Raw genomic sequence first — 17,888 nt, forward strand, 5'->3', positions numbered from 1 at the left:
GTACCGCTTCGATCCCAGCGTTATTTTGTGTACCGGTTCCGGTTCCGGGTCCGGTGCCAATGATACCCGCCCAGGACATATAAATCGACACCCTGCTGTTCGGGGAACTCCCCACCGTGTACAGATGCAAAAGCGTAGCCTTCGAGGTTGGCGTTGGCAGCCCCACATGCCAGCCCCAACCGGGGGTTTGCGTACCCGTCAACGGGCGGTCCTTTGACGGAGCGTCCCGTCTTATATGTTCCGATTTCTTTCCCAATGTGCACGTGTGCAGCCGCTAACGAAGAAGGATCTGACCACCGGTAACGGGAGTCTAATATTGGGTCTTACTCACCTCCTTACAGGAAGAGCGGTAACGGTGGCCAAAACCGCTTCGACGGCACCGATAATCACAACCTGCAGGAGTACACCTACAAGAAGATCACACCGTGCGATGTTTGCTCGCAAGTTCTTAGAGGTAGGTACCGTTCGTAGCTACCCATGAGTCCGCACTAAGCCCCACATTCGCGTGGTCCGGAGACATCAAGACAAATTGCTCCCGGCAGCCAGATTACCATCGGCCGCGGTCCGTAGCCAAATGTGGCGGAAAAAGTTACAGCCATCATTTTGTTTTTGTTTTGTGTCGACCCGCCCCGCCTGGAGCGGGAGAATTATTTTTCTGGCCGGATTTGGGATGGTCCGGCTGTGGGACACTTCGCATTGCTTCCCGTCCCGAAATAGATCAAATAATTGGAGCTTTCGGTTCGGTCCGAAATGGGCCTCGACATGTTGCCGGGGCCCCCACAGGCTCCGGTGTCTGTACAGTGTCTTTGTACGGTGTCGGCATGAATAAAACATGAGGGCCTCAATCATCTGGGCCCCGGAAGCCATCTGCCAACTTAGCGGCGAACGGCGAGGCACGTTACACTTACGAACGATGGCAGTTGCAAAAGATGGCCAAACTATGGCCGTGTACCGGTTTTAGTGCATCCGTTCAATAATTCACCTCCGCAATCATTCCAAGCACGGCATTTCCATTTACGTTCGGGGTTGTTTTATTCAAGCAAGGCGCTCTTAAATGGCGCTTAACGGTTTCGCCCGCATCGGCCGTCATTCAAGAGAAAGCACAATCTCACTATCCGTAAGCATTAATCAAATTTTAAAGCCCCTAGAACTCAGCCCGAGCTCTGGCGTCAACATACATGCAAAGCTATTGGTAGTACTATGGCAGTTAAAATTCGCATATAACTCAAATTCGGGAATTTGCTTATATCTCGAAAATTCGTTCTTTATTCTTTTAAATCTATCCCTAGATGGATTCAGTTTTGGAAACGCTCCGAAAAAATGTAAAAAAAAACCCTCAACACATTCTTCGGTTCGGCTCCTATCTCAACTATTGACTGTAAAAGGTGCCCTCGGAGGAACGGGTCGAGATTGGGGCGAAAAGGTCACGAAAATGTGATGCAAAACCCAAAAATTGTCTCTCCACAAGTGTCGTCTTTTTTACGCAAACGAAGCATAACATTCAATTAATATTCTTTGTTGGCTGGTTGGAAGGGAACAGTTTGGCTGGTTGGAAGGGATTCATGATGCACTAAACCACGCTAATCGAAGACAATTGGTTCCCTTAATTTTTTGGCCAAAGTAGTTGGTTTGTTTTAGATCGATTGATTTTAGATTTAGATCGATTTAAATTTATTAGGAGCCATTCATCAATAGAAATTCGTAAGCATAGTAAAATTAAACATTTCTCTTGTGTTTTTTTAAATATTATAACAAGAACGTAACTTATTATACAACAAACACTTATAAGGCTAACAATTAAAAAATTCACAAATCAATCGAACCTAGAACACAAGTTTAAAGGCTGCGCCAATTCGTCAGCATGGATTTAAATGGACGGCACAAGAATGCCCCACGTATGCTCCAAAGCAGACTACAAGGCAGGTGTTTTATGTTTCTTTTACCGGGGCGCGGCACATGACACTTGTGTCGAACTATGCCGGAGATAAAGCAACGGAGACGGCCACTGTTGCCGCCACACGGCGCACCATAATCTGATTTCCAAATTATGGACACTGCTGTTGAATTGACCCGTCATGGGTGGCCCCGGGAATAAATTATGAACGATTGTGGGAAGCAGTTTCAGGCAGCCCCTGACGGAGCACCATTATGGGCCCGCCGGTCCAGCCAGCCCAGCCACCCAGTTGGCAGGATGACAAATTCTCGGCCGAGGCTGTGCATGACACACATCAACTCCACCTCCACGATATCGACTCCGGTACTTTCGGATGCAACTTTAACGTGGAGCAGTCTTTTTTTGTCTCTCGCTCTCTCTCTCTCTCTCTCTCTCTCTCTCTTCGTCCTCTGATTCGCTTTGGTGCCAACCACCGTTTGATGCGCCCGGGTGCACCGGTCGGGTCCCCGGGGCCCAACCCACCGGCTGCACACTGTCTACAGGTGTCATTTTAACGTAATTATTTCACTAACGAAAGGATTTTTAATTGATTCGCCGCCCGGATGCGCGAGCCGTGTGGGGCTCGGGTGGGGCTCGGTGGCTCGGGTGCACGGAAGCGTTCCCGTCTCGGCAGTGGCGGTGTGCATTGTGATTAATGAAATTACCCATTGCTTGTTTCCCAGGACACACCCGGCAGGGTCTGCGGTGCCGGATATGCAAGGTGAACGTGCACGCCGACTGCGCACCGCAGCTCCCGAAGTGCATGGTGAAGCAGAAGATGCTGCGCCGCCAGAAGAGCACCTCGGAGATCGAGAACCGCGCCGCACCGGAGGTTGAGGACGAAAGTGAGTAGCCGCCCGCATGCCCGCCCTGTGCCGATGGTTTTGTTTTTGGTCTTTGGTTTCTTCCGTTTCTTGCGTTTATCGCTCCCCGCAAACGATCGTGTCCTCGAGGACATGCCTCTCTTGCCACACTCACGCCGACCCGATTGGTCTTGTTGCACCGCGGAGACCACGACCACGACCATAACGCCATTCCATTCCACCAGCGCGCTGCGCGCTACTAACAACTAGCCTCGACGCAACGCGATCATTAACATTACTGACCATTAGCCACCCGGAACCCCACCACGCGACGCGGCGACGCGACCCGGTGTGCCTTTGCCTGGTAGTTGTCATCGTCGTGTGAATGATGTGTTCCGTTGTCGGTTCCGTAATCAATGTTTAAGCCAAGCCACCAAAAAAACAAAAAAACCAGCTTCCGCCTAGCCGCATAACCGCAACCGCGAGCCACGTTCCTGGGGGAAGCAGGTCGTCGGGAAGATCGGAAGTGGCACCACGGACACACACCCATACTCGCACACTTGCCTCCGTTACGGTGTCCACCCGGGGTGTCCACACTACTAACCACACCACTCCCTCGTGATCCCTACCCCACAGAGCCAACCGATGTCGATCAAATTTATCAGGTCCTTAAGCAGGCGGGCGAAATTTCCAGCGGCAAGGGCGCCACCGCCATCGCCGCCGCCGCCGACTCGCTGCTGTCGTCGAAGGGCCCGGGCGCAACCGGGACGACCGCTTCCGGACCGCACCCGAGCGTTGCGATCCCACTGCTCGATATTCCCGTAGTGAAAGTGCCTGAGTACCCGGATCGTGCGCCATCGTGGCGGGGACCAGTCAAATCTCAGGGGCCAAATTATCCACAACAGAAACAGGGACTGAGTGCACCCGCGGCAACGGACATGTCCAGCTCAGGTCCGACAGGTTTTCACGCCCTACGCCTCTCGCCGGGGCTATCTACGTTACTTGCATTCCGTCACTTTCCGTTTCCATGTTTATTCGCTTTGCGTTACTACCTCTCCTCTTCTTCTACTACTTCTTCTTCTGTTTGCCACTTCGGTTTCTCTTTCTCTCTCTCTCTCTATCTATCTCTCTATTTAGCACCTGGTTTCCTGGTTATGTTTTGATAAAATGCTCCTGGCTCTGCGCTCTCCTTTAAACACACCAACACACACCCTCTCCGTGGTTTGCTGCGCGCTTTTTAGTTCTGTGCTGCTCCGAACCGCCACTTTGTACACACTACTTCCGGTCCCTAAGCAGTGGGCATCGGCGAGTTGACGCCGAGACTTGCCGGCTGCTGCGGCCATGCCGGTAGCCGGAGTTCTCTGTCCTCTTTCCTTCTATCGCCCGTAGAACGCTTCACTAGTTACTACTACTACCTTTTCTTACTCTTACTAAATAGTGTTCCTAGTGTACATAGTTTTCCATGTGGGTAGGTAGAATAGTACAGAGTTATCCGTTTCGTAGTTTCAGCAACAAACTAAAAAAACACATGAAAAATTAGGGATTCCATTAAATTTTTTTTTTCATCAAACTATGGACTTTGAAACATAATATCGTACATCTGTACGCCTCGCCTGGAGATCTATGGCAACGATCGATTCTGATAAGATACTTTTACATTACTTTTTTCGAAAACCGCTTGCGTTTTGTCCCATCTTGCTGAAATCGGAATGGACAGTAATGGTCCTAGTTTCGTCCGCCAGTCCATAATGCGCACCATACAGTCATATTTTATGGATAGAACAGTATCTCTTGTATTGTTCAGTTGTTAAACGATTTATTTTCTAATGTCTGCCATCATTCAACTCAAAGTTTGACCCTTTGGTCGACAGATATATTCGAAAACTGTAAAATGTCACCGCTGTGCTGTGATTTCGAAACTACAAAATGGATAACCCTGTACAACGTTGCTCCTTTCTTCGTTGCACTGTTTTTATCATACTCCTCCAAAGACGTTGACCACTTCTGCGAACACTAACCACCCTATGAAGCGCTGGATCTTTGGGCGTGTTGATGCTCTGGCTTACGCCCCGTAATGACTGTCTACTAATTGCTTCATAGGTCGGTGTAGGTGTGACAGTTTTTAGCCCAACTTCAACAGAACAAAACAATTCTCCACAGCATCCACCGACTTCCACTTCTGAACTAATTATTTGGCTGATAGCGTATGCTTATCTAACAAGATTACACTCTGCTGTGCTATGAGAGAGTAATCATCGAACTCAAAAGTCATCGCAAAGTTGTAACAACGATCAGCATAATCAAAGGAATTGTGGAGTATTCGTTGGACCCCCGAGGAACTCTTGATCCTTCAATAGAGGGATGTGATGTCGTATAAAAGGAAGCTTTCTGCTTCCCATTTTGATTTGATCAAGCTTTACCTATCTAGCTGGGCTTATAAAGAACCTTTATAATCCCAGTACTCACATACACATCTGAGACGAGGACCATGTCCAAAACTGACGCGTCCGAGCGAAAAAGGCTCAGAGTGATTTTTGATCCCGTATGTGTGAAGGGACAATGGAGACGCACTGAACACACTGTACGAGAAGACCTCACTATCGTGCAGCGTATACGTCTCGCCAGACTCCGGTGAGCTGGTCATGCCATGAGAATGATTGATTTGATTTAGCATTTTGTGGCGTTGGACGTTGGGGGAAAGGGGCGGGCCATTTTCATCTGCAATACGGTCAGTAATAACGGAAATGCATTTTAGGGGCACCCTTTAATTTTTGTGAAGTAAGCAGCGGCATTTTGAGACTTTGCGCCTAGTAGACTTATGGATCAATCGATAGATCGATCGATTGTTGACTCGAATTTGATGAAGTTTGTAGCATCATTAATTGGTTTATTAGCTTCTTTATTGATTACTTTATTGGAAAACCGATTCCCGAAAACCATATTCCAAACTTCTGAGAGCCGTTCCATATAAGCCCTTCGATGCGTTCACGAGCCTGCATGCCGGTCTCGATATAAATCGCCCGACTCCATCATATGGCGGCATCAGATAATATTTTCATTATTTCATGGTTTTTGTTTTTGTTTTTGGTTGAGAGATTTACTTTCATGCGGCGCGGGGCGTGGTGGATTATCAAATAATTGATCTCGCGCATTCAGAGTTACGGTTCCTCGTGCATTGGCGAAATTGATCGTGCGGTAAAATAATGCGAACAAATCAGGCACCCATACATACAAACACACACAAGGACACACGCACACATACGTGCAGTTCGAATGACCTCGATTGCTTCGAAACTGACAAAAAAAAAACTTCCAGTCAAACCAAACGAACGACAAGCCCCGGAATAAAAGCCCCCCTCCCTGTTTCGATCCTTAATATTGTCCAGAGATGCGCGCACCCGCAACCCTCACCATGCAGCAGGCGGCCACCGGGCAGATCGATTCCGGTGCGAGGCGACGGCTGTTCGCCGGTTTCCGGCCAATGTCAGGCTTCGGAATGCTACGGCTGCGATCGGCGCAGCATCGATCGATATCCCTTCCCGAAAGTAAATAGCATCACTTTGTCGCCACTTTCTTCGTTTCGGTTCCGATTCGCTATTGCACCGAGCGTTTTGTGTAACGTTTTTTTTTAACATGTGTTGTGACCCGGTGACTCGTGCAACTTCGTGTTTCAATGGTTCCCCGTGTAATGTTGCACACACTTTAGTTTATTTTAGTTTCTTTTTTTCTGTCTCTGTTCGTTAGTTTCCGTGAACGTTTTTCGCCTCTTCTAGCTACTCCGTGTCTGTGCTCGTGATCGCGTGCTGCTCGTTCGTCCTCCGGACAATGGAATCCTTTCGAATGTCATCCCCACCAAATACAGCTCGCCACCCCCTTCGTGTTTGTGTGTGAGAGAGTGGTTATTGTTGTCCCTTTTGCCTCTCGATGTGAGTTTTGTGCTCCATGTGCTCGTTTCAAACCATCCACCCGCGGCCACTTCCTTCGGCCTGTTAGTGTTCTTCGTCGTCAGTGTCAATGTTTCAGTGTCTCGCGGGTTCGGAAGTTACACCACAGCCACACAGCTACACAGCCACACACTCTCACCGAAATCAGACCAAATTGAGGGAGGGATGCACAATGGGAAGCACGCTCATGATCGATAGTTTTCCAATCGCCCGGTAGCTCGATGGCCGGAGCCGTGTGATGGAAAACCAATTAAACGGTTTACAGATGATTTCCGGTGCCCCGGGCCCGTCCGGCTTTCTTTAGCTTTCTCACCGCTCATGCACAACACAACAACCGCCCGGACTTCCCGGAACAGCCCGCTTCGTTTGGGTGCCTTCACCGTCCATCCATTATTGAGCTCAATTCATCAACTACGGATTTACCGGGCCCCCGGTGCCGCTGGGGGCTAGAAAGCTTTTGAACCTAATCCATTACGCTACCGGTGTGCTGTGTGCTGGTTGTGCCCGCCACTAACAACGGCCCACGATCGATCCCATCCCAGGGTGGGCCACGATCGCCCTGGGTCCCGAGGCGAACCTTAACAGGGCTTTTTGGCCATACGATTGTTGTGTGGACTTTTTTTAACTAACACACTAACCGCCCGCCTCTGTGTGTTGTTGGCTTGCTCGCTCCGATATCGTATCGTGTAACTTTCTCTCTATCTCTCTCTCTCTCTCTCTTTCTTTCTCTCTGTCCGTTATGTTTGCCGCCCCCCTATGTTGTTTCAGCCGAAGAAGATGACATTATGATATCGACGCGCCCGTTCGGTCAACCGCTTTGCTTCGTGGTGGAAGAACCGCCACCGGAAGAGCTGCAGGCGGGCAAAAAAGATGGCAAACGGAAGAAGTAGCCGAACCAGGGGCCACTTATCGAATTTCGTGCGCGATCCGTCGGCGAACGCGAACACGAGCTACACGCATAAAGCACCATCACTTTCGAGTCACACCGCAAATCCCGACGTCCTTTTAACTTTTAATTCTGGTGCATCGAACTGCATCGGCCCCCCCGTTGGCGCACTCTCGCCGATACCGGGGATCAGAGTTTAGAGGTTTTGCTTTTGCACCCCACGCGATGATCCTGTTGCCGATAATATAATGTGCCCTCTCTATAATGTGCGAAGTTCCCTGGGCGAAAATAAATGCGTTCCGTGATAAGCGAAACCCTGCGATCCAGCCCTGGACTCCTGGCGCTGGAATGTAGCATTATTTTTCTGTAGACCCCTGTTTCCTGTTATGCACCACCGCGTGATTATGCTTCGGACACTGCACCAAAGCGGCATTAGGCATGTTTATTTACTGCTCCGCTCAAACCGGGGCCACTGTGTTCCGGTGTGGCCCCCGGTTCGGAAGATTTGACCGTTTGACCCCCTTTCACGCGCGGTGCTAGTTTTGCTCCCTATGCAAAAAGCATTAGTGTGGCGGCACCCGTCCTTCAACAAGCCCTCAAAGAACATCGTTAGCACCGGAGTAGCGCGTTTTCCGGGGGCCGTCCATCCCCTAGTAGCTTTCAATCGTCGTACAACAACAAATAAAACACCGAGTCGAGCAAAAGCAACGAAAAAAAAAACGAACAAACGGTTACCGAACGGACTGTGATAAATACTGATAGCGACACACGGCCTTTGCAAACGCAGCGGTAACACTGTCTTGGACCTGGTATACCAGGGACCTTCGTTCGGCGTCCCCCACGTACGTCGTTAGTAAAGCGCGCCACGGCGTGCGTGTCCCGGGAAAGCATTCCCTCGTTAGCTACTACAACATTAACAGGCACCAGCGGAGTACAGTGCATCACCTCGAAGTACCGAAATAAATACTGCGTTGTTCAATAAGTTGTGAGCTTCGATAAGAAAAACACAATTTTATGGTTTGAAATATTATTAAGTGAGGTCTCCCTGAACGTAAATGAAGTGTATTTCAACGAGATTCTTATTCCCTACCTAAAGTGAGAAACTGGAAGGGCTTCAAAATACGCTTCCCAGTGGCCCAATCTGATAAATAAGCTGAATGCTCCAACAGTTCGAACTTTAATTCATGCATTTTTGACATTGTCAAAATGCTCTTGTAATAAGGTGCCTTGTCCTGATGAAAAAGGACAATTTTTTCCTCTGCAAACCAGCTCTTTTTCACGATTTTTTTCCTTCGCCTAGTCTAAAAGGTTACAATAATATTAAGAATGTATTGTTCTAACAGTTTGCAAATGATCCACAAACAAAATTCCTTTCGCATCCCAAAACAAAATATGCTAACACCTTCTTGACATATTTCTGGACACGAACTCGTTTGTGAGCCGAAGAACCAGGCACACACCACTCTTTAACCACTTTTTTGATTCAGGATCATGTCCAAGTCCAAGATCATCCCAAGTCCACTTTATCCTTTCGAAAAAGTTCTAAATGTTGCCGAGAAAGTTGCATTCGAGTGTATTTTTGGTCCATTTTTAGTGAAAACGACACCCATTTTGCACACAGCTTTCTGAAACCAATACTTCAGTCAAAATATTGGTTTCACAGCTCAATGAGATGCCTAGGCCATGTACTAAAACTCTCTCAGCCATTTGACGATTTTCCAATACGATATCCTGTATTTTTCCTACGATTTCTTGTATTGTATCTAGTTTTGGACGTCCTTGACTTTTAAATTCAACAATCCATCTTTCTACTGCATTATTTAAAGGTGAAAAAACCTTATGCACTTTCAGCATTGGTTCATAATTTTCCTTTGCTTTTAAACCTTCCAAAAATAAAAATTATGAAACTGCACATACTTTCATATGGAGAGTGTACCAACATAACAAAAACAAATTAGGTTAGCAGCAACGCCCTATTGAAGCTCCAAACTTATTGAACAACCTGGTATGTTGCGTCAGCCCTGAGTGATGTGTGTGTGTGGTTCCGGCTTGTTATCCGAAAGGTCGCTCCATTAGTCGCGGACGCCTGCCGTCCTGGATAGATTGTTTTAGGATCGACCCGGCGAAACGAACCTAATTTGTCTACCTTTGCCCCGAAGATGCTCGCCATTGTTTCGATAATTTCACCGGTAATCCGTGCCATTTCATAACACAGAACCACCGAAGTCGGGTCCGGGGTCTGTTGTCAGCGTTTTTCCGAACCTCTTAAGGCGCACCATTCTTACAGCCCAGCTTAATGTTTCAATTGCCCGACATTATTTCTGCGTCAGCAGCAAAGAAATGGCGCTAAGAGATGCTAAGCTTTTTCGTACATTCCGCCGCATTCGTAAGCAAACGAAAGCTTAAGTGCGGCGGCGGTGGTGGTGGCAACGGTGCCCACCGCCGCAGCCGCCGCCGTACACAAGTGAGAGCCCAGAAGTAAGCCCAGAAATGAAAATTTGATCTGGCGAGTATTTGCACAAATTATGCGACCCTGTTCTCCACCGTCCCCGGGCCTTACCCACCTCGTCCTGCTGGTCCGCGCCACACCGAAGGTGTGTTCACCGGGCGTTCGATGGATCGAGCTCGAGGATCATTAAAATACGCTATTATGCTAGGGAAACAAACACGATGGCCCCCTTTACCCGATGTTGGGCCGTGTTGGGTACCCACCGGAATGGATGGCGACCGGAGACCGGGCGTACGCCTCTAGTGTTCAACCCGAAACGTTCTGGAACCGGAGGTGGATTAACTGTGTGTGTGTGTGTGTGTGTGGAGCAACGCAGGCTACACACCACGCCGGCCGGCACCAAAATCGATATCTTTCATAAGCAATCGCAATTACTTACCCTTACAATGTGACAACTCGCGGGCTCGGGCGTCACTGTGCGCGGAACGGGATTGTTATGCCTTTACACATCGTTTGGGTTTTGCGGGTCTCCTGTTATTGATGGGGAAAAGAAAGACATTAGCGTCGCTTGGGTGAGCGGGGCGCGCGTCTAGCGCATAAGAGTTTGCTGATGCTATCTGCTACTGTTCGATAAATGGCTTCTCGTTGCCTCGCATGGCTTACTTCGCTGCATGTCCATATCGCAGCATGCTGTATTTCTCTGTGTTTGTTTATTTTACCCTTTAGTTGTGCTCCATTGTTGTGTGCATTGTTACGTGTACGTGGTTTTGCTTTCAGACGACCCTTTAGCACGGCTCCCCAAAACACAAAAGCACGCCATCTTGGATCGCGCGCACGCCATCATCTCACTCGTCGGCGGCTCATTGTTTTTGTTTTCGCAAATTCCCGCCAACAGCCAAAACAAAGCAAGAGGCACTCAAGCGGTGACAGCTGACATCGTCACCGATGGTTTTATAATGTGCTTTGAATAATTCAAATAAATCATCGGTTAAAATCTGCACACCGTCATCGTCATCGCTCAGTACAGGATTCTGCGCGCCATTCTGCCATCCCATTATGATTATCACAAACCTTAATTGACCTACTTTGGTAGCGGCTTCACTAAACCCGGCCTGAACTGCAGCAGCAGACCGCGAAGTGGAGGTTTATTTTTGCTTTTCCCTGCGCTAGTCTCTGTGTATTATGTGTGCATGTATCGTTTAGATCGATTCGATCGTCGCATGCGGGAGATCGAACAATGTTGTAAAACCCTCGGTTCGATGTTTCGCTTCCACCTCTTTCACCTCATTCACCCACCCGCTGGTGGGGTCTCTCAAAAACCAGGTCACCGAAATTGGACACGCACCAAACACGCGCTTATTACACGCCGATTTGTGGACGACACCACATACGCGCCCCGTCACACTACTCTGTCCCGCCACACTTTCCAACACGTTTTGCATGCTGTCTAGTCCCGTTTTCTTCTGCGGGTTTTCTCTTCCGTTTCGCGAATTAGCGGGTTTCCTGCTTTGCTCCTTACCTGCTGCCGTTGCGCTGCCGTTTGTTTTCCTCGGTGTCTCCGCGTTACACACACGTTTTGTTTGGCGCAGCGGCAGCAGATTCGCTCAATCAGGCCGTACAGTAATGCCGTGTTTCGTGTGTAAAACTAACCTTGTAGCACCGCATTCACCTCGACGCCAAAAGCTGAACCTTAGAATGAAATCACTCAGCTTGGACTCACCAGAATCGTCCGAATTGCATGGGCAAATACGGCGGCGCCACCCAGGACCGGCCCCCGGTCACGGCGGTGGCCATGGAGGTTCTGGTGGTCACTTAGAACACAGCACGCCGCCATCTAACAATAGTAGATTACACTGTAAGTATTAGCGCGTTCCGAGGAACCGTCGCCCCACACCTGACCCTGAAGCGATATGCACTGCGGCCCCTTAACCCCCCATAGTTTTCCCTTCATCCCGTTGCCCCCCCCCCCCCCCCCCGTCCTCCCGGCACCACCTTCTCTGTTTTCTCATCTCACCTCGCCACTATTCCCGAGACGGGCGAACTCTTGCAAATCAAACGGTTCATTGTGTGTCGATTTGCATGCGCCCGGGACGACGACATCGGAACATACATACACTTACACTCCGAAAACGCTTGCTCATCTCACCCCTTCGGTCATGCCGCCTCCGACCGAATGCAGCTCCCTCTAGCCCCTCGGGAACCCAGCGGAAATTCCTGTACGCTACACGTGGCATGAAGACCGGATCCGTCGATTTGCCAGATGAAATCGAAAAGAGTCTCTCCTCGGCCAGCACCTCGCCCTGCCCATCGCCAGTTCGACAGAACCAGGTACGAAGCGGGGCAGGGTTTAACAGCAACAATACACAGCGGAGAAGAAAAAAAGACGGTAGTTGCTTTCAATGGAGGCACGATGGAGCCGAAAGGGCCATAAGCATGATTACTTTCGTTCGGCTTTTTGGTTTCGCGTAGAACTCGAAACTTCACAACCGTGCTGGTCTATTTCTTGTCAAGCGCTTTAAAGTGTTACATTAAAATATATGGTGTGTCACAAGTTTTTCGAACGTACACGTTGTGTTTTGCATGTAAATCCAATAATTTTAACAAAGAAGATTACAGATTTTTTTGAAAAAATTGCGAATACCGTGATTATTGCATACCTTTAGGCGCTTTCACTGAGATTGTATTCAAATTGACCTCTCTTACTGCAAATTGCATACATGCAGGCTCAACAGTTTCAGATTCTAGCTTTAAAACCTGGAAATTTTCTAAAATACTGAATTACCAGAATTGGCCATTATTTAACAATCGACTATGATTATTTTGTACTGGTTAGTCTATGAGTTTTTTATTGTGTTTAAAACAAGAATGCTAGCTATTAGCTATTAAGCTATTAAGCTTTAATATTGAACCAATATCGTGCTAAACGCAATAACTACCATCACGCTTCGTTTTCACCTCAACCATAACCAGAAATCGCATCGTCTTCTACCGACAAATCTTTACGTGGTGCTCTACAACTTTAAGTCACGACATCAGGATGAGCTGGACCTTAAGGCGGGCTACAAGGTAAGCAGATTTTCGTTTTCATTGAGCTTGGACCGGTTTGTGGCATTTCCTTCCTCGCAGGTCACCGTTATTGATACATCCGATCCGGACTGGTGGAAGGGCAAGTGCCTTGGAAAGGTTGGGTACTTTCCCTCCAAGTACTGTGCCAAGCTGGCGGCGTCGGAAAAACCGCTGCAGGTCACGCACAACCTTCAGGTGACGGACAACGAGCGGGGCGAAGGCACACTAACGCTGCTGCGTGACCAAATCGTCATACAGGTAAGGGTACGCAGTCGAATGGACCTCTTGCGTCGGGTTTCTAATACTTGCCCTGTGCCCTGTGCTTCCCAGGTTGGCGAAGAGCTGAACGGGATGGTCATGGTACGTTCGGCCGACAACCGGCAGGGCGTGTGTCCGGTCAAGTATCTGCAGGAAGTCTGACAACCGGAAGAGGAAAAACTGGACCGGGACCGCGATAAAGACCTCAGGCAGCATGGCACGAGTGGTACCGCCAAGTGTGCCGCATCGGCCGGTAGCCTTTCCCGATCGAGCCGAAAGGAGGCGGCAACGGCGAGCGGTAGACAGCGGGTGGCGGACGAAGAGCGCGAACACAAAGACCAGTGTCACACCGGTGGCCACCATTACCATCGCGAAAGCCGCAACAACTTTCACAAAACGTACGACCGCAGCTGGGAGAAGTGGGAAAAGTTCCGCGAGAAAAAGATGGAGATGATGAAGGCTCACAAGTACAACGTGGAGCACCGGCTCAAGTACGACAACCAGGAGCGCATCCTGTACCGGCACCACTTCAACTACTATCCGGTGAAGCGGCCGCGCCCTCGCAAAACATCGCTCGATCCGAACTGGTACACGGAAAACATCTACTCCAACCAGTCGATCGACAACTCGGACGGTGAGCACGCGGGCATGGGGACGGCTTTCGGTGGTTCGAGCGCACCGGCCGACCGCCATCGAGACATCAACGGCAACGTGCGACTGGGCGGACTGGAAGACGATGGCATTTTCACGATCGATGGACATCTGGAGCGTCGGAGCAACTATCCCAAGTCGAGCAGCTGCTGCTTCGCCACCAACCGCATGTGGGACATCGAGGAGGGCGATGGGCTCGAACTGGACGATTGGCACGAGCGGTACCCGAAGATTCCCAAGTCTTACTCCTTCAGTACCTCGCGCAGTATGGGCGTCGGGTTCAACATGGCGAAGCTCTACAATCGCAACAGCTTCGAGATGCCCGAATTCCCCAGCCACCGACGGCGCCCGACCCCGGCGGCTCCCGGCTCCGAAGGGGCGGCACGGGACCCGCGCACGATCCTGCGGATGTGCGATCGCGAAGGGTGCTTCAACGAGACGTGCTTTAGCAAGGACGAGAAAAACTTTTACAACGCCCACCACCACCACCACCACCAACACCCCAATAACAATAACATTATCAACAATAACAACGTAGGCAACAACAATAATAATAGCAACATTATTAGCGAGTGGAACTTGCGGAACCGCAACAACCTGCGCGTCCGGGCGGAACCGAGCGTGGCCGGAGGAGCCGGCCCCCGGGCGCAGTACGTGATGGAGGAGGACTTTGATCTGTTCGACGAGGACGAAGATGAAGTGGAGGAGGTGGAGGAGGAGGACGAGGAAGAGGAGAGCGATCTGAACACGCTGTACGCCGACGATCGCCACTCGATCGCGTACGGCGACTACGGCCGAGTGGCGCGTGACTTTTGCGCCCGCACGCCGGCTGGCCACGTCGATGAGCTGTTCCGTGCGGAGCGCTCGAAGCAGCTGCTGCGGAGCAAGTTCGATCGGGTGGCCAAGTATTCGGACGACTTTACCGACGACTACCGCAAGTCGTTCGAGGACTTCTTCAACCAGAACTGCTGTATCGAGCGCCATCACGGGCAGCTGAAGGACAGTGGGCGCTTCTTCAACAAGCCACCGGTCGTGAAGAACAAGAGCATGCTGGAGGTGAAACCACCGAACCGCTTCGACGACTCATCGTCCGGCTCGACCGATCTCGAGCTGGACGACTTTAACTTCGACTTCGAAAAGTACTGGGAAGAGCTGGAGAAACCGTCGCCCACGTCCCCGAGCGAGCTAGAGGAGCGGTTCGGTGGCAAGGAAGGGCGGAGCGCGCTGGCCGCTCCCGGACGTAGCGGCAAAAAGGTGAAGAACGTCAATCTGAGCCGCTGCTACAACAATGGAACTGTGATCGATATTTACCACGACGACGATCCGTACCACCGTGACCACTACCATTACCGCGAGGGAGGCCTCCACGGGGCTAGCAAGGCCACCAACCATGCGCACAACGCGAACAACAGCGGCCAGTTCCGGTTGGCACACCAGTTCGGGCACGCAAACACAACGCCCCGTAGCAAGGGATCGAGACATAAGGTGTACCCTGCCGCGGGTGGGCCGACGAGACCCGACGACGGCGACGAGGACGGGCTTCTCGATGGGGCTTCGCGGAAGTCGGGTCCGCAAGGCGGACTTGGGCGGACACTCGAGGCGTCATCCGGCACCGCCATCGGCAACAACAGTAACGCGATCAGCTTTCTCAACAACATCTTCTCCATCTATAAACCGAACAAATACTCGCCCCTGAACTGCCACGTCGAGCAAAACTATCTGAAGAACATCCCGGCCAAAAAGATGAACATCGTGGCCAGCTCGGCGGCGCGACCGCTCGGTGCGCGCGGTGCCGAGGCAGCGGCCTCGGACACGTCGTCCACCAAACGGCCGCTGACGGTGCACCCCGCAAAGGCGCAGACCGGCGCCGCTAGCGGGGCCAGTGCGAGACGCGCGGCGAGACCGCCGTCGTCGACCAAGGATCCACAGGCCCGGTTCCAGATCATCCCGGACAAGACCGGTGTCAAAATATCGCCGCTGTACCGGCTGGATGCGCAGGATTACCGCAGGGCGCGCTATAAACTGAAGAGTACCTCGCGCCCCCTGTCTTTCTGGTGAAAATTGCTCGACTGTTCGTACTATTCGGATGGCCGACTGGATGGATTGCCGGTGGTGAAGAAAACTCGACGACACACCAAATATCTCAAGTACTGAATCGCACCCCGTGTCCGCCATTGACCAAGTCCCCGACCAAGCTCCCACCCCCCGTCCCATTGTTTCTCATCCGGATCCTGCGATCCAGACTGCTCTGTCTCGACCGATTGTGACCGCGAGATCGCAGTGACGATCGCAACCGAACCCCACTCCTCGGGGCGAACCAGAATCGACCAACCGGCGTCTGGGCCCAGCCTGACCCTTCCGTCTGAGCAGAGCCGAAGCGACAGCCATTTTAGCATCCGTATCACCGTATTCGCACATCGCACCGAACCTAATGTTGTCATCATTCGTTGTTCTCCGTGTGTCACTGTGTCCCAATATTGAATGTTCTCGTCCGCGCCACATCACTGCACCTGAAAAGAGAGTAATCCCGCGTCCTTCCCGTCGAATGCCCCATCTGAAGCAAAATCTGATCGAGACACTCGTGTCCCAAAACACACACACACACACACAAACACATGCACACACAAATAACCGAACAATTTTGATACATGTTTTCTCCCCGTTCATGGGAAAATGTTTTTTATACGAGAAAGGCAACAGGCAACGGAACAACAAAATTGGACGTATCGGAGGACGAGCTGCACTCCTTCTGCTGGGCAGCGGCAACGATCAACCCAACATCATCACCAACACGCACATCCAGAACCGAAAGACATGAATTATATTTTCCAAATTGCGATTGCGAAACACTTTTGTAAACGATCAAAATTAAGGAAGTCCAGGTCACGGTTCGCAGCATCGCATCGGAAGGAAGGAAGCGATCTCTCCGCAACCGACGGAAACCGACTGCGCGCGGGGCGCGCGAATACGCAAATACAAACCGAAAACAATAATAACCCATCAGATGTCACGAGTGCACGTGTTTCTACTGCATTGTTGTAAAAAAAGTCATTGGAAATCTACTGTGAAACCTACCCCATTTTGAAGCGAAGCTCCAGTACACTCTGTAAATAGAGAGGCCAGGCACGCGCGTTTCCGACGACGCCCAGAGAGTCGCCTCCGTTTTTCTATTAAGCTTACAACACACACACAGGACTAGAAAGAACGAGGGAGAGAACAAAAGAGAGAACGAGAGAGAGAAAGAGAGAGAGACAATTTCCATTGGATGGTTGCTTTCGAAACAAACTGTATACACACTTTACACCGATCAACAACTTCACCCTCATTGGTAGTAGTCAGAAGTTTTAAATCATTAACTGGTCAATAGCAAGAGTTCCCGCGCTGCTCGGGTAGCGCCGTAGCACTGTTTCTTCATCCACCTCGATTTTCTCGGTAGCTTATCTAGGCTTAAAGTTTTTCTCAAGTCCCCCCCGTGGTTTTCACCAGTCGGCACCACTAGGTTCCAGGTTCAGAGTAGTAGTTCAGTAAACGGTGTGTTTCGGATTAGTAGACAGCAAATAGAGCGCAATCTCTTCCAACTAGGCCCCAACGGACAACAGTAAAATGGCTTTCGAGCGATGCAATGCTATCCCATGCATTTAGTAGCCCCCGGCTTAGGGGCAGCCTGCCCGGTAACCCGCTGCGGCTCCCGACTTCCCGACAAGCCGACCACAAGTTCCACAACGAGACCGTACTCTTCCCGTACTAGCCTCGCAATAGAACCACTCTTTACTAATCCACCAAAATGGTACGGCAGAAGCAATCGGCCAGTGCATGTTTTGCCCGAATACTACGAACGCGGAATTGACCTACAATAAATCGGTGGGCTTGAGAGGGCGTCCAGTTGTACCGTGGTTCG

At 50.5% G+C, this 17,888-nt stretch overlaps 2 protein-coding genes across 3 annotated transcripts in view; both read left to right on the forward strand.

The window, feature by feature from the left end:
- LOC128267575 (uncharacterized) overlaps positions 1-8,319 on the forward strand; it is a 48,396-nt gene extending 40,077 nt beyond the window's left edge. Inside the window, exons 12-15 of one of the 2 annotated variants that reach the window (XM_053004443.1) lie at positions 342-454; positions 2,617-2,778; positions 6,123-6,281; positions 7,449-8,319. In XM_053004443.1, coding sequence (XP_052860403.1) covers positions 342-454; positions 2,617-2,778; positions 6,123-6,281; positions 7,449-7,570 — 556 coding nt within the window. In that variant the 3' untranslated portion in view covers positions 7,571-8,319. The remainder of the gene's footprint in view (positions 1-341; positions 455-2,616; positions 2,779-6,122; positions 6,282-7,448) is intronic. The other variant, XM_053004444.1, reaches the window with a different exon arrangement.
- Positions 8,320-11,710: 3,391 nt separating this feature from the next.
- On the forward strand, positions 11,711-16,048 carry LOC128266880 (uncharacterized). Its single transcript, XM_053003670.1, has 9 exons — positions 11,711-11,870; positions 12,195-12,343; positions 12,986-13,081; positions 13,142-13,339; positions 13,412-13,495; positions 13,577-14,459; positions 14,535-15,414; positions 15,469-15,491; positions 15,567-16,048. The coding sequence occupies exons 1-9, from the start codon at positions 11,711-11,713 to the stop codon at positions 16,046-16,048; spliced, it is 2,955 nt and encodes a 984-aa protein (XP_052859630.1).
- The last annotated feature ends 1,840 nt before the right edge of the window (positions 16,049-17,888 follow it).

This window comes from Anopheles cruzii, chromosome 2 (assembly GCF_943734635.1).
Source record: "Anopheles cruzii chromosome 2, idAnoCruzAS_RS32_06, whole genome shotgun sequence".
Taxonomy (NCBI): domain Eukaryota; kingdom Metazoa; phylum Arthropoda; class Insecta; order Diptera; family Culicidae; genus Anopheles; species Anopheles cruzii.

Coding starts and splice junctions, on each gene's coding strand:
- LOC128266880 (XM_053003670.1), top strand. CDS start 11,711: ATGAAATCACTCAGCTTGGACTCACCAGAATCGTCCGAATTGCATGGG. Junction 11,871..12,194: donor TAACAATAGTAGATTACACT/GTAAGTATTAGC, acceptor GACCGAATGCAG/CTCCCTCTAGCCCCTCGGGA. Junction 13,082..13,141: donor ACCTTAAGGCGGGCTACAAG/GTAAGCAGATTT, acceptor CCTTCCTCGCAG/GTCACCGTTATTGATACATC.